Source organism: Gigantopelta aegis, chromosome 9, assembly GCF_016097555.1.
Source record: "Gigantopelta aegis isolate Gae_Host chromosome 9, Gae_host_genome, whole genome shotgun sequence".
Taxonomy (NCBI): Eukaryota; Metazoa; Mollusca; class Gastropoda; order Neomphalida; family Peltospiridae; genus Gigantopelta; species Gigantopelta aegis.
In genome coordinates, this window is record NC_054707.1 from 27,947,678 (window position 1) to 27,961,867 (window position 14,190).

Below are 14,190 nucleotides of genomic sequence, written 5' to 3' on the forward strand. Positions count from 1 at the left end.
TTACAACGGACAATTAAAAACAAATTAGAAATTCAAAGGTGTATTCTGCTTAAAAACTGTGAATACAAATATTTTGAAACATATTGGAAGAAATGGTATAATTTATTTATTGAACTTTTTCAACTGTAGTTTAACATACTGGCTTAGAGACAAACATTAAAAGATAAAATTTGCAACCAGTTATTCTTTTTCTCTCACTTCGGATATTTAGTTTTTCCCCTTTCTTCTTTCTCGCTCCCAGAAATAAATAAAACTAATTACCGACATGTATGAAAACTGATGTACATGGATATATGTGTGTGTGTGTGTGTGTATGTGGTGGGGGTGGGGGGTGGGGGTGAGTAGGTGAGAGAGTTTTTTGAATGCAGTATATGTTTTAAACATGAACATTGTGTACATGTAAATAGTCTGTATGTGTGTGTGTATATATATATATATATATATATATGAAATATATTTTAAATATGTGTAAGTCAGTGAGCTCAGGGCTCCTCAAACCTGGCACTGCTAAATATTTCTGGGGACAATAAAATTTAAAAAAACAAAAAACCAACAACAAACAAACATTGTAATTATAATAAATTTCATTAATAATTCTGTATTTAAATAATAGAAAAAGAAATCTCAGCTTGTTTGGAAACAAACTGAAAAAACAAGCAAAATAAAGCAATAAAAAAAATATTTTAAAAATCTTATTAAGATCTCAGTATCTTATCATTCCAGAGAACATTTTGTTTTCAAAATCTTGATTAGTGGTATTTCTTGTCTATTGAAACATGATTAGCAACTACTGTTTAATGTTTTAAAATTGTGTAACGATCTCTGATACTTGTGTAGCAAATCACAATGCGATACTGAAAATGTTACCTGCATTCTCTCTCCCTCTTCTCTCTCACTGTTTTCCTTTCTTATTTTATTTTTCAAAAAGCTAAACATCTCTTTATAAATGCTATGATTATATTATATATTTGTTTAATTTAATATATTTGATGACGTTAAAAGCATATTGGAAGGCAGTGATTCAGGGCTCCCCAAGCTGACATTGTCATTGATCTGGGGATAATAAAATTTATAATTAAAAACTATATATTTATATTAACACTATTGGCATCTACAAAGTGATATTGAAAATTTCAGGCAGTCTGCTTGAAATTTTATTAGTAAAGTGTGTGGACATAATGTAATATATTATTTTTTCACAAAACAATAATCTTTCAAAACATTTATTCTAAATCCTGTGACATATTCCAACAAATAGTATAAATCTGTAATGTGTGATTTTAATATGTATTTTAAGAGCTGAACAATTAATATAACATCTACTTGCAACATATTTTAATGATATTTAATGCTGCTGTATTTATGTATTACATATAGGTGGCCTATTTGAATTCTTTGGACGCGTAACAGCAAATGATGTAATTGAGAGAATAATGCAGTGCACATTCACCCAGTCCTTCGCCTGTCAGTACAACTGGATTGGTAGGAGGAAAAACAAAATGTCATCAGGAAATTAATTCTCAGAAAGGTGATATGATCACCGCTTGCATTAATTCTTATACAATGATTTCTCAATTTAAAACATAATTATTTTGGTGATAAATAGGATATTAGACTTGAAATAATTTTTATTTGTCATTCACTAAGGCAAATAAAAATCATTTCATTTGTGACAAACTTGATGAACACTCGATTAAGATCCTATAATAAACTGTACACAGACATGAAATATCTATTGTTTGTTAGAAATTTGTTAGTATAATGATTAATTTTGCTAATAATTTAAGTTGAAAACCATTAATTCAATAATGTTCAACTTCTAATTTCTTCAAGCTATAACTGGGTTAACTTGTGACATAATTCTACATCTAATAAGTTGAAAATAGGTGTTTAATATTTGCCATTTCTTATTTTCTGAAGATGCTGCCAAAAACAGCAACATAAAAGAGATAGGAGTGGAACTGCATCTTAAAAATCGGTTAATGATATGCACCGGACCGAAGTGGGGGGCTGCAAAAGGAAGTGAGTTTTTGCCATCATATTTGACTATTTTTAGTTTATAATTTTATTAGGACTATTCCTTTTAAAAATCATGGAGTGGGGAGGGGAGGGCATTTTTGGACTCCCTACCTACGCATTTGCCGTATTTTTTAATAATGGTGAACATAGCAGAATCTGTATAAAGACATCCTTCCACACATTTAGAAAAATCTTCAGGCTTACTCCCACCCATTTTAAAAAGAAATAGCCCTTATATCTTTTTAAACATATTTAATGTGTAACACTGAATAAGATAAAACAAATCAAGAACTAAGACATGACAAGTAATGTCCATCAACATGGAACAAAATAAGAGAAAGCCTATAGTTGTATATCACATCTGTATGTGGCAAGACATGTAATAACTAGGTTATTTAGTTTTAGAATTATGAATAAGTAGTTTCATGGGGCGGGATGTAGTCCAGTGGTAAAGCACTCACTTGATGCATGGTCGGTTTGGGATTGATCCCCGTCAGTGGGCCCATTGGGCTATTTCTGGTTCTAGCCAGTGCATCACGACTGGTATATCAAAGGCTGTGGTATCTGCTATCCTGCCTGTGGAATGGTGCATATAAAAGATCCCTTGCTACTAATGGATAAATATAGTGGGTTTCCTCTCTAAAACTATATGTCAAAATTACCAAATGTTTGACATTCAATAGCCGATGATTAATAAATCAATGTGCTCTAGTGGTGTCGTTAAACAAAACAAACTTTAAGTACTTTCATTTTAATTCAAGGGAAATGTTATATGTTATTTTTTTTATAACAGTAATAGTATGAAGGTGACATTTGCGTATACTGAATACACACGAACAAACTTTTTATTCAGTGGTATATACTTTAATTTTAAATAATTTCAGGTGTATATTTAAGACTAAATTGTATTTGTCATTGCAGCACTTGAGGAGGAGAGGTAACGTGTGAGGTCAGCAGCCATGGCGACGTAGTCGGAATCCGATGATGAACAAGATTGATATGTAATTCGATAATAAATGTTATAACTGTACTTTTGTTATTCTTAAATACATTGGCCCAATGTTGGGCCAACTATATAACGCGGTATGAAAATGTTGGCACAATGGTGGTGCAACGTGGAATTACGAACATTGAGCCAACGTTGGCCCAATGAACAAAATGACCATGTGCCAACATCGGCAGTCTTCGTTGGGCCAACGGTATGGTTGACGTTGGGCCATCCATGGTGTGCTATCTGGGACTGGTCAAATTGACCAATTGTGAAAATCCAGCATATCGAAATGGAAAGTTTGGATATTAAGCATCACAAAAAACATTTTAAAGAGTTTAATCTCCCTTATAACTGAAATTTGGTGTCTGTCCCGTGGACTGTTGTTTTGGGGTAGCATCAGATGGAACAAAAATTTATTTTGACGTACCATTAAAAGTATGTAAATTCCCAATTAATGTACAGGTTTAGGTAAGTAAGAGTTGCAGATCTGAAAACTACACATATTTTTACATAAAAATCAATGTTCAAACCTTCCTGACTTTCTGACATAGATAAATTGACCTGGCTCCTGTACTATACCACATGTATACAAAATTCTAAGTGGAAGACACAGGAATGTACCATCGTGGCACAGCCCCCGTGACTCATTTTCTGCAATATTGTCCCACCTACCTGGGTCAGATAAACAACTGATTGAGACTATATTCTCCTCAGAGAGAACCTGTGATGAACTAATATTTATTTGAGCTACTGGGGGTCCCAATCTGAGAATTTGAAGGAGGTTGAAGAATAGAAGAAGTACAACAACAATATGAATGACAAAACCATTATCCACAATCAAGACTGTATCTCTGCACAATACAGAATCGTATGGGCATTTCACAAAATAGTGATTGATTCCATAAATCTCTTATTTAGTGGCTCGTCTATAGGACAGCCACTTCCGAAGAGATCGTTTACCGTGTTCGAAACCCCAGTGGTATATGAGCATGTAAAACTAGTTACCTACCAACCTATTGGGCCCTGTTCCAAGAAGCAATATTAGTGCTATAATATAAGATCATCTGAATTGCATAACTACCTTCATTGAACAATACATCCTTCCTGCATTACCACAAAGAGGCTAGGACTACCACTCAAACTAGTTTACTAAATCGAAACAAGTACAGGACAGATCTTGTTGGAATAAATATAGCTGTGATGACGTGCACTTATGAATCACTGTAAAAACACACTACAGTAGCCAGAAAAGCAAACACAAAATTTCTTTGTATATTCAGGGAGGGGTTAATATTCTTGCTTTGATTAAAAACACTTCAAATAGAAGAAAATTCACCAAAACATGTTTATTATTATTATTATGGTGCACATAAAATAGCAAACCATACAAATATTAATGTTACTGCAATTCCTATTTATATACACAGACACGATTCTTGTCTGTTGCCAAATGGTTCAAATTTTTTTCAATAATAGACCGGGCTCTCACAATGACAAAAGTCATATTATTTTTAGGATTCAAGCACATAAAAATATTGACATAATGTATGCTCTATTGCACTTCGCATTTATAATTTTTATCACAGACCGATAACAAAGAATGCATATGGATCGTATTTGGCACATAGGACCTATGTCAGACATAATTATATAACGAACTGTATTTAAAAAGGGTGTATCTACCACATACGACCAGTCATGTTCATATAATGGATAGCAAGCAAATCGGAGGAAAGTGGTATGTGTCAGTTACGTCTATTTTCGTGCAGATTGGTATCTGTTATTCATTTACGACCATTTAAATCCTTCTTTATAAGTGATGCTATTAAGAACACAGCTACAATTTTTTGTGACAATATATAATCGAGGATGGCGATCCCAAATATGCAACAAAGACGTTTTAGGTCATATCTGCCACTTACGACCTTTTAGCTTTCATGCGACGAATTATCGTTGGGACAAAATACAGTACTATTATACAAGAAACAGGTGAAAAATGTTCTATTCATTGAATTAAATAAAATTGTGCAAATGTTGATGTTTGTTACCATTGGATTGTATGAAAATACACCAAAACAAAAGGAAACTTCATGTACACCCTCCCCATCACCCTGAAATGGCCAAACTGTTATCATTAGTCTTTATCATTTTAACATCTTGTTTGTGAAGATTGACCCAGAAATAAGAGTTTTTATTATTCATTTTAGATAATGAGAAATTCAAAATGGCCACCATATTTGATGTCATTATGACGCCCTTCCAAAATTCCAAGGCTGGCACCAAAAATTTTCTTTATCTGTGACGTATAATAAATGATATTATGATGGTTGTTTGCTTTCTTCAAAACATTCCCACGGGAGCCCACAAGGCAGTAGATTACAGTCAGTATATGATAAAGCTATGTAAATAATTTGTGGATTATAGTATAATTGATGCATATATATCTATATATAAAGAAATAAAAAATTCCTCACCATATACATATACATATATATATATATATATATATATATACACACACACACACACACATGTATATGGTGAGGAATTTTTTTCTTTCTTTTCTCTGCTGATTTAATTGCCAATTGATTTCCCATGCAATCCCTGTTTGAGGTGCCAATTGTGAAAATATTTCTCTTTATTTTCTCTTTACGGTATCTACTGGATCTATCAATCCATCCATGTATTTATCTATCGATATCTCTATCCATCCATCCATCCATCCATCCATTCATAAAACAATCTTGTACATTGTTTGTTATCTCCATTTCTTCATCCAGGCCATTGTCAGAGATCTCATTTTTTCTTTCCTCCATCTCTGCTTCATTTCCATTTGGATCTTCCATCATTTCCAACTGTTTCCCATCCGTTTTAATGCGCAGCTTTACCCTACAACACAAAATATTTAACTATAGCCAAACTTTTAATATGACTCTTACCAAATGTTAGCATGCAGGGTCAGATGGCCAGAAACAAGCAAAAAAAAAAATGTCATTTTGTCTGTATTAACTTGCATCATGTATTGCATGTTAGTGAAACTACCTGTCAGTCGATCACAAATGGTATCAATCAGGGCTGCCCCCCTCCCCCCACTCAAGAAAATAGCATAGAAATGTCAGGGTTTAATCTTTATAGTATGTCTCATTCCATGTACAAAAGTGGAAACACCTGTTCCAACATACTCCAGTAAAGTCCCTACCAGTGGTAGCTTGCAACAAAGATTATTTGCTTGCCAAATACCTTTCTTCTTTAGCATTTGTCAAGTCTTCAGCGATAACATATATACAATATTGAACTGTAATAAAAAAATACAATGTGCTTCAATGCCATCTATAACACAAACTCAAGACGTGACAAATAATTCTTGATTTATAAAATCCTACAACATAACTAATATCATGGTTTGAAAATGGCTAACTTTCCAAGTCATCTAAATAAGAAAAGAAAACATCTTAAGGTTATAATAATCATTAAAATAGTTGAAAATTATTGTTTGAAAATGGCTAATTTTGTAATTCAGATGCCAGGAAATCATGTTTAAGACCTTTCAAATAATTTTTTTCCAAGGAGAACATGCAAATTGTTGTTCTCATAAATCTGTTAACAAAAGTGAAATATTTGTCGACTACAGATTCCCATGTCACTGTAAACAAATACCTATAAACTGCTCCTGCAGTAGATATACCAGTGAAAAGCTTTGATAAATCCTGTGTTAATAAGGACACTTGGGAGTCACAAATATTCCTCTAAGTTTTTATTACCAATTGATTTCATAAATGTTAACATGTCTTCATTATTTACATATTTCATATGTTAAAAATGATGCTTATAAAAAGCTAGGAGATAAATGTACTCTTCTGCCTGATCCATTTAAGTTTACTCAGATAAATGTTGTTCCAGATATGTCCTGGATATACAATGGTGACACTATATGTTTTGGTTTTGAATCTGAAAAAGGGTTAACAAATAGCACATATCCAAGGTATAAGATCAAAATCTGCTCAAGATGTCAGCTAGTATTCTAAGTCTAACAGAAAGCAAACTAAACAATAATGGATTTCATAAACCAAAAAAACAAGAAATAACTCAAAAACATGGCATTGCCGCATTGGTGTTATTGCTTACATAGATATGTATCTTGCCAACAACAGAAGAATGGATTTGGAAACTGAACTTGAAGTTGTATGGTTGGAAATACTTCTTTGTAAATCTAAATCTATTCTTGTCAGGGGGCCCCGTGGTGATGTGTACATTTATTTTACCCAGGTCATTTCCCCCTCTCCCTAATGGGGTTGAAAAATATATATCCCGATGTTATTTGTGCCACAGGCCCCGCAGATTCTAAAACCAGCTCTGATTCTTGTGGTTTTTCTTACTGACCACCAAATAGAAAGATTATATTAATGGCTTGAACAATTCCATGCCAATATAGAAAAAGCTACCTGGCACATTTAACAAAGAGCTGATTATTATGGATAATTTTAATGTAGACCTGCTAATATCAAAACATTCTGAATTCACCAATTCCTGTAAAGCATATAATCTAGAGCAAAGAATACAGAGTTACAGAAAATTCCTCAACACTTTATCGATCATGTTTATGTTACAAGCAAAACAAGGGTTAATCGCTGCTTTGTATACCCAAACTTGGAATAAGTGACCACTTCCCTGTCTGCACTGTTTATAAAGCAAAGTCCGCACCTATTAAAAAGAATCATAATATCATGCTTCAATATCGATGCCTGAAGCATTTTGACCAGTTTCACTTTTTAAATGACTTACCAAATACTCTTGAACCAGTAAGTAATATTTCTGACCCCAACGCTGCTCTCAGTAGTCTCTGTGATTGTTTAATTGAAGTACCGATTCTTAATTTTGCTAATGCTTCTCGATTTATTTTGTTAATGTTTCTCAATGTGCCATCAGCTCTTCAAATGATTAGATTTTATGTTTATGGGCTGTATCCATGAATTATACTTCAGCATGTGATAGACATTCAACAGGTCACCTCATCCTCATGAAAGTGACCAAAAAAACCAAGGTCAATTTAAAACTACTTTAGACATATTCAGAGTTTGGTTAGTTTCTCCAATTGCTTATACATGTAGGTAGTACTAAACCAAATAACTTCTGGCTAGATCAAAGTTCGAGGTGCACCCAACTTTTGATAGAGCAGTTAATACCACAAGTCCTGTGATCGGTGATAAATGTGAGTGTGTTGGTTGCAAAAACAATTAAGTTTCATCTAGGCAAAAATGTATGCAATTTTATTTCACCTAGTACCATACACTATGTCAAGTAGCCTTGTGTTTGAAACATGTATTGGGCATGATGTGCATTTTATGGTCGTCCGGTCGCCCTAGGCGAGTGAAAACAATATCAGGCAAGTCAATACCTTATCATGAGTTGCCTGCCTGGCAACTAAAATTTCGAGCTTTCATTACAGCATATTAATTTGGAATGTCCAAAATCTAATGTTTGTAAAAAAAACCCAATAATTTACTTTTGATAAAATAATTTCAAGATGCGTATGCCCATTGAAAATGATCTCCTACGCCAAATACATTTATTCTTTTTATTTTTAAAAATAAAATTGGGCAACTCAAATATTGCACAGGCAAGTCAAAGTACTGACATGACTCAACCGAATGGCAAGATAAAAAAAATCCCAAGTGCACATGGGGTACCTGTAAAAAAAAGTACTAAAATTTTGTGCAGAACTAGGATAGTCATTGATGTTACCCGTCATCTCTGAAATGAGCAGCTTGATCCCCAAAAATTTTCTGATTCACAGGTAGGAGTTTTAGCTATATGTTACTATTGTTGTCTATGGGATTTGATTTTGTGGTATATTACACCCTATAACTTGTTGATGTTATCCATTTCTGGATTTCATGTGTTGTTCTTTTTGGTTTGTGGTTTAAAACAATAGACAATTTTCTTCCATGTTTGCAACATTATATAATGTAATCTGTGAATAACAGGGTTCTGACAATTTGATCAAAATTAAGTTAAAATAGCAAGCATGTTACAATTCCTAGTTCACAATAATAACACTAACATAATCTGTCCATCATCACTACCACTCCTTTAGAATTTCACATTCTAATTATAGTCCTATAATCTACTCTAACATGTAACCAATAATTGTTATATACATACCATAAGAACAGCATAGTCAATTTATATTTTGCACTGTTTTATGGTTATAGACAAATTTCAATTGGTATCCGTTTATTTGTTGACAGTATTATTTAAATTAATACAATGTACAACTAGACAAATGATGACTTCGGCTTATACACAAGGCCAATGATTTTGTACTTGATATTTAGGGTCAAACTAAGAGGTCGGCTTATACAAGGAGTCGGCTAATACACGATAATATACGGTAGTATACAGGTGCACCTATAGTAGTCAACTCTCAGTAAAACAATATTACTTACAACAAAATATTCAGGTATTAGCTAACTTTTATTGGGAACCAACTTGTTTCAGTGTTAATCTGGTCGTTACAACGGAATATTAAGAGTTCTGGCACTGGTAGTCATTTCAGGTAACAAACATGACTATTTCATGCACAGTTTGATCATCACAATCGCGCAGAGAATTAATTAACATATTTTTTTTTTATCAGTACACCAGTGTATATATACACATGTATGTTAACTGGCACAAACCTTTTGACAAATAGCTAAATCGATTTTCTTGAGACATCTACAAAAGGACCTGTGCCAGAAACTATTAATACTGTATGTTGTTCTACAAGCCACTGCACTTCCAATGATACCAAAAATAATTTCTATACCATCTTTTTGTTTTTGATATGACCAATGTTTTGCCTTTAATGACCAGACTGTATGAGACTATTTTAATAAACATGACATTTATTTTAATCAAATACTTATTACAGGAGAACCTGTCAAAATCAGATTACATTGGAAACATTAGTGAGCTAAATATACTCTCCCCAAAAAGATATGCAAAAGTAGATTTTGTTTAAACCGGAAAGGTGTATTTAACGGGTGAACATAAAGAAGAAGAGAATGTTCATGTTACACACATATTCACAGTTGACAGTTGTCCATGACATTTAAAAAGTTCAAGTTCAATGTCATAATGGTATGCAGTCAATATCTTGTGTGCCCACCATGGGAGTCCAGAATGCCTGACATCTCCTTCCTGTGGAATGGTCGTGTCAATGACAACTGTGGAATATTATGTGGCTGTGGTCAATGTTGTCTCAGTCGTCTCTATCCAAAAAATGTTCTATGGAATTCAAATCTGGAGATCTAGCAGAGCAGGGCAGGACGTGAATGTTGTTGTGTAGATATGCTGTTTTTAGTCTAGCTGTATGTGGTCTTGCATTGTCATGCTGGAATACCACATTGGCATTATTCATAACTGGAATGTGTGGCTGCAAAATTTCATCTCGATATCTCTGTGCCATTAAGTTGCCTTGGGTGTGAACCAGTGTGTGAAATTGCTGCCCACATCATCACACTACCACCACTGAATTTATCCACTTCCTGTATGCAGTTTGCAGCATAATGTTCACAATGATGTTTGAACACTCGACATCTTTCATCAGTGTGACAAAAAAAAAAGACTCATCATAAACCATACACTTCTCCATCACAGTTACGGCCATACTCTGCTGATTTAACACTACTGACTTCGTAGTCGGTGATGTTGTCGAGTCTAAATGACACCTCTTACAGGCCGTCTGGCTCGAATACCTGCCTTACGTAGTCAGGTCTCACACTATCTGAGCAGATATCCTACGCAAACCTGGTATTGTGGAAGCAGTAGAGGTTGTGTGGTAGTCGACTGCCGAAGATGAATTACATGTATGTAGTGGTCCACAAAAGAATTGTAGCTAAGGCTAATTGTAGTGACTTAAGGTGAGTTTTACAATTGGTACCGTAAACTGTACAGCCGTTCCATAAAGCAACCTTAACGTAGTCGTAAGTGCTCCTTTAATGAATAAAATCTTCTATGCGAAGTAGTGCAAATTAGTTAAATAATAAATTGCTAACCCACTTTTCAGAACATTTTGGATGTATTCATTGGTATCGGATATCCATGAAGTAACTGTCAGTTTATTTGCCAAGCGATAATTGCCGAATTTTAGTGTGAAGGTTGTATGGCCTAGAATGTTTTTCATCAAACGCAGTGTTTAATAAAAGGTATTTGGTATATATTAGATTCATTATTACACAAACAGTTAGTATCCTTCTTAGAAAATTATCAAATCATCATTTAACTGCCATTTGACAGCTACGTTAGTGGCTAACAACTGCCTCTAACCTATTGTAAATGACGATAGCAATCTACGTTGCATCATGGAACTGACTGGCGATTGTAGAAAAAAATTAAGGTCACAATGGTAGGTATTTACAGCGATTGTAGCTCTAAGATCACTTCATGGATCGGGGCCCTGGGTCACAGATGTGGTCTATCTGATCTGGGACGATCACCTATTGTCTGATGTTGCTGGAACCAATACCACAATCTCATTATGGTGCCTTGGTGATACATGGAATGTCCTTGCTATGGCTGACCTGTATTCATTTGCTTCAAAACAACCAATGACGTTGTTTTGTTGTGCTTCACTCAGTCGTGGCATGTGTTTGATGTTGTGCAGTAACCAAAAATAATGGGGACAAGTAATAGAAAACCCTGCATTTTTATAGTGCACATATTCATGTTTCACATTCAGAATATGCATGTGCACAGATAACGTGGTTTGCACATGGGGGTGGGTTTTAAAAAAAATCACGATTGTGTTTTGTATTTCATGGTGGCTGCGCATTGTCAACTGTAACAAATGTTTGAATCACCGAATGGCATTATATTCATGATTTGTACATCGCTGTGTGTAAAACTGTCATATCTATTAATAAAGGTAGTACTAAACAAAATAACTTCTGGCTGGGTCAAAGTTCGAGGTTCATCCAACTTTTGATAGAGAAGTGAACTCCACAAGTCCTGTGATTGGTGATAAATATGAGTGTGTTGGTTGTAAAAAAAAAAAAAAGAGTTTCATCTGGACCAAAAATGTATGCAATTTTATTTCATCTAGTACCACTGTGTCAAGTAGTCTTGTGCTTGAAACATATATGGGGTTACCTGTTATACGCTGTAGGTAGGAGTTTTAGCCACATATGTTACTATTGTTGTCTATGGGATTTGATTTGGTAGTATACACCCTATAATCAAGCACTGTGCATTTCTTTTGGCAGAGTATTTGAGACAAACTATTGGTAATTCCTACATTTTAATAACTATATTATATAATTAGAAACCATGATAACTAACATACTTACGAATGGAAAGGCTTTAAACATCGTGGAAGAGACATGAAAAAGAAAATATATACGGCTCTAATTTAAACTGCCAGCTTTCAAATGGTATAATTAATAAATTTCTAGTCAGCTCTTGGGTTATATCTTTTGCGAATTTTCATAAAAATTGGCACAGTGATCTTCAACAAATTTTATAAAATAAATTATTTACAAATACAAAATGACTAGAAAATTCAATCTTATTAATTTTGTCTAAAATAAACAAACAAGATAACTATTGGCCTGGACATCTTTGCTTTTTAAAATTAGTTAATTATTTAATTAGTTAAAATAAAGTTTTCGGTGTTAAAAAGTTCAATTTAATACAACACAAACTGAAAAATTTAAGAACTCTTTCTGGAAGATCTAATTAAACAGAAAATTGGTCGTCAATTGACAAATAGATGCTGGACAAATCAGTAGCCAAAATGTTTTCCTGACAAATGTCAAACCTAGTGGTGCTAAAGACATTATGAACATATTATATGTCTTTACTGGTAAATTCTTGCTATCTGATTTTTAAGTTAAGGTTTTTGGGTTGTTGTTTTCGTAATGATTTAAAAATAGAAATGCTAACAAAAACACACCGTTGTTACATCACCAACTTTAATATTCATAGGTTCTTCTTCAAATGTGAAAGAATCAGACTCGCATGCCTTAAAACCAGGAGGTTCATAGTCTGCAGGAGTGCCTGCAAACACATTAAAATTAAAACATGGAGATTTTTATTTCCAATTATTGTACATAACTAACATAATTCCTCTTGTATAAAAAAGTATAAATGTATTAAAAGTGCAATTGGGTATTATTATATCAGATAAATGCCACTTTAAATTCAAACACCCAAAACCAAAACCTAAAAACCCCAAAACTTTAAATGCTCCATATACAAAAACATAAAAACTTTGCCCATGGAACAGGTTGGCTGAGGGTATTAAATACATGTATTTATACACATGTATTTATATTATTTATGTCCATTAAATACTGTTACCATTTTCAATCACAAACCCTTATATAATATACATATAATATACATACATGTATATATATATATATGTATATATATATATATATATATATATATATATATATATATATACACACACACACACACGCAGTCAAACCTGTTCTAGCGGCCACCTGTATTCAGCGGTCACCTGCCTTAAGCGGCCACATTTTCCCCTCCCAAACGATTTATAATGTAAATGCACCTGTAATAAGCGGTCACCGGTCTAACGCAGCCAGCAGCCACCTAAATCGGATCCCAAATCGCTAAAATACCTGTATTAAGCAGCCACAGTAAAGGTTTACTATTATATAAAAAGGGGTATTTAACAACAGCGATAATGTGCAGCAAATAACCGATCTTCACACCTTCAGGAGTACCCATTCAGTCCCGACATCTCTACTTGTATCAATTAAGAAAGTATGACTCTGGAATGCATCTAATTGCCACTGGGCAGGCTATGCTTGACATTTGTAGGTTCACTTGCTATGACAATACACCGATGAAGTAGGAATTAAATAATTAAATGGAAAACTAAAACAAACTTCCATTTGCATTATTTCTGAAGGAGACGACATGTCGAAAGTTAATTTATTAGCAGTACAGACGGTAAAACAAGAAACAACAACAGATGTTTTAAAGACTATATATGTGGCAACCTGTACTCAGCGGCCACCTGTCTTAAGTGGCCACTTTTATCTACTCCCTTGTGTGACCACTTAAGTCAGGTTTGACTGTATATATATATATATATACACACACACACACACACACATATATATATATATATATCTATACACACACACACACACACACACACACAC

At 33.8% G+C, this 14,190-nt stretch overlaps 1 protein-coding gene across 3 annotated transcripts in view; it reads right to left on the minus strand.

The window, feature by feature from the left end:
• The window catches only part of LOC121380389 (HORMA domain-containing protein 1-like), a 265,685-nt gene that overhangs the window by 106,692 nt on the left and 144,803 nt on the right, over positions 1–14,190 (minus strand). For all 3 annotated transcript variants that reach the window (XM_041509182.1, XM_041509181.1, XM_041509180.1), the window contains 3 exons: positions 12,945–13,048; positions 12,340–12,350; positions 5,761–5,899 (listed from right to left, as the gene is read on the minus strand). In XM_041509182.1, the coding sequence (XP_041365116.1) occupies positions 5,761–5,899; positions 12,340–12,350; positions 12,945–13,048 (254 nt within the window). The remainder of the gene's footprint in view (positions 1–5,760; positions 5,900–12,339; positions 12,351–12,944; positions 13,049–14,190) is intronic.